This window comes from Mandrillus leucophaeus, unplaced genomic scaffold (assembly GCF_000951045.1).
Source record: "Mandrillus leucophaeus isolate KB7577 unplaced genomic scaffold, Mleu.le_1.0 Scaffold7, whole genome shotgun sequence".
In the NCBI taxonomy this organism is placed as follows: Eukaryota; Metazoa; Chordata; class Mammalia; order Primates; family Cercopithecidae; genus Mandrillus; species Mandrillus leucophaeus.
The window spans coordinates 5643641-5646458 of record NW_012107585.1 but is presented as its reverse complement, the minus strand read 5'-3'; the positions used below and the strand labels follow the sequence as shown (position 1 = coordinate 5646458).

General features: G+C 42.1%; 1 protein-coding gene across 1 annotated transcript in view; it reads left to right on the top strand.

Moving 5' to 3' along the window:
- PLA2G1B (phospholipase A2, group IB (pancreas)) overlaps positions 1-1671 on the top strand; it is a 5813-nt gene extending 4142 nt beyond the window's left edge. The window contains exon 4 of the mRNA XM_011964422.1: positions 1469-1671. Within this exon, the coding sequence (XP_011819812.1) occupies positions 1469-1593 (125 nt within the window). The 3' untranslated portion in view covers positions 1594-1671. The remainder of the gene's footprint in view (positions 1-1468) is intronic.
- Positions 1672-2818: the final 1147 nt, after the last annotated feature.

Sequence of the window (2818 nt, the reverse complement as noted above, 5' to 3'; positions counted from 1 at the left end):
GGCTTAATTTGCTTATACATCCCCCTGTTCCACTTTAGAAGGCCAAATTTACAAATCTGTTGAAAGCTATGAACCCTCTCCCCAGGGAAATACACGTATGTATACACACACACACACACACACACACGCACACACACAATTTCTTTTTAATGTTTGCAACTAGGACAAGAAACCTGCAGTAGAGGACGTTTGTTCATATTAATTAAAAATAACTCAGTTGAGCACAGTGACTCACGCCTATAATCCCAGTACTTTGGAAGCCCAAGGTGGGTGGATCACTTGAGGTGAGGAGTTCGAGACCAGCCTAGTCAATATGGTGAAACCCCATCTCTACTAAAAATATAAAAATTAGCCAGGTGTAGTGATGCACACCTGTAGTCCCAGCTACTTGGGAGGCTGAGGCAAGAGAATTGCTTGAACCTGGGAGGCGGAGGTTGCAGTGGCCGAGATCATACCACTGCACTCCAGCCTGGGTGACAGAGTGAGACTCTGTCTCAAAAAAATAAATAAATAAAATAAAGTATTGGAGAGAAACAAAACTAATAAGATTCCTGAAGGTAAGCAGAGATTACCTTCTTACATGTAATAAAGTTTAAATGCATTTTAAATGTAATCTTATTGTTTATTTTGGTTACAAAAGTAAACAAGCCAAAAATAATGCAACTTTAAACTTTACATAAATATCTATTTTGGAAAGTGGAAGGCATCTATAATCCTGCTACCCAAAGATAACCAGTTACATATTCCTCCAGATTTTTGGGACATACACTAGCTTTTTTTATTTGGGAAAATTTCCATGTGCAGGCATACCTAATTTTTCTAAATGTCTATGTAGTATTCAATTTAAGGATGTTCCGTAATTTTAAAAATACATGCTTTAAAGTAGAGAAACTAGGCTGGGCATGGTGGCTGAAGCCTGTATTCCAGCACTTTGGGAGGCTGAGGCAGGTGGATCACTTGAGGTCTGGAGTTCGAGACCAGCCTGGCCAACATGGTGAAACCCCCTCTGTACTAAAAATACAAAAATTAGCTGGGCATGGTGGCGAGCACCTGTAGTCCCCGCTACTCGGGAGGCTGAGGCAGGAGTATTACCTGAACCCAGGAGATGGAAGTTGCAGTCAGCTGAGATCGCGCCATTGCACTCCAGCCTGGGCAACAAGAGGGAAACTCCATCTTAAAAACAAAACAAAACAAGACAAAAAAACACAAGATGCCCAGATAAATTTGACTCTCAGCTAAGCAATGGATAATTTTTTGGGGGGTGTATGTCCCAAATATTGCATTCATTGTTTATCTTAAAGTCAAATTTAACTGGGCATCCTGATGTATTTGTATTCGCTTAATCTGTTAGCCCTAAATGTGCATCAGTGGAATGGCTGCCGGCTTGTTGCAGTTAATTCTTCTTGCCCCTGGATTGTACAAAACAGGGTCCACCTTGGCTCAGTCCTCTCCTCTTGTCCCTCTCCAGGCAAAAACGAAGAGTGTGAGGCCTTCATTTGCAACTGCGACCGCAATGCTGCCATCTGCTTTTCAAAAGCTCCATATAACAAGGAACACAAGAACCTGGACAGCAAGAAGTATTGTCAGAGTTGAATATCACCTCTCAAAAGCACCACCTCTACCTGCCTCAACTCACACTGTGCCCTCCAATAAAGCACCTTGTTGAAAGACCTCATGTTTGGATATTGTTTTATTCTCTCTCTATAAACTAGGTCTCTGCCTAGTCTTTTATTTACTTTTATTTATTTATTTATTTATTTATTTATTTATTTATTTATTTATTTATTTATTTATTTATTTATTTATTTATTTATTTTGAGGCGGATTCTTGCTCTGTCACCCAAGCTGGAGTGCAGTGACGCGACCTTGGCTCACTGCAACCTCGCCTCCCAGGCTCAAGCGATCCTCCCGCCTCATCCTCCCAGGTAGCTGGGACCACAGGCATGCACCACCATGCCTGGCTAATTTTTGTATTTTTTTGTAGAGACAGAGTTTCACCATGTTGCCCTGGCTGGGCTCAAACTCCTGAGCTTAAACGATCCGCAGGGCTCGGCCTCGCAAAGTGTTGGGATTACACGCGTGAGCCGCTGCACCTGGCTACTCTGCCTAGTCTTTTGTAAATATCATTTCTTCCAGCCTTGGAAGCTAACTTGAATTAGAAAGACACTTCCAGGAAGCAAGCAAGCACCTTGAAATCTGAGTAATGATTAACAATCACCATCTATGAATTATTTACTCTGTACCAGGACTGTGTGTCCGTAAATCCTCTTGACAGCCCTATGAGGTATTGGCACTATTAGCAAATATTATTTTCCTATACTGAAGCTCAACAGGAGAGGTCACTTTTCCAGAGCTATCATCTAGTAAGCAGCAGAGAAGGAATTTGAACCAAGCAAGTCTAACAACAGAAAACACATGCTGAACCACTGCCCTTCTCTGTCTGAAGTGGTAGGCTTTCGTTTGAGCCAGACCTTGCCCCCATCTCATGATTCTGCCTTCATTTTCAACTGTATTAAACCATTTTTCTTCAACGACTTTCTTTTCTAAATAAAAGACTTCACCACACTCTACAAGCTAATTTTGACACTATAGTCATGAAATATTATAAACATTAACAAGCCGGGCATGGTGGCACGTACCTATGGTCCTAGCTACTCAAGAGGCTGAGGCAGGAGGATCTCTTCTTATACACATCTAGATGTGTATAAGAGACAGGCTCATGTCTATGGTCCTAGCTACTCAAGAGGCTGAGGCAGGAGGATCTCTTGATCCCGGGAGTTTGAGGCTGCAGTGAGCTATGATCACATCACTGCACTCC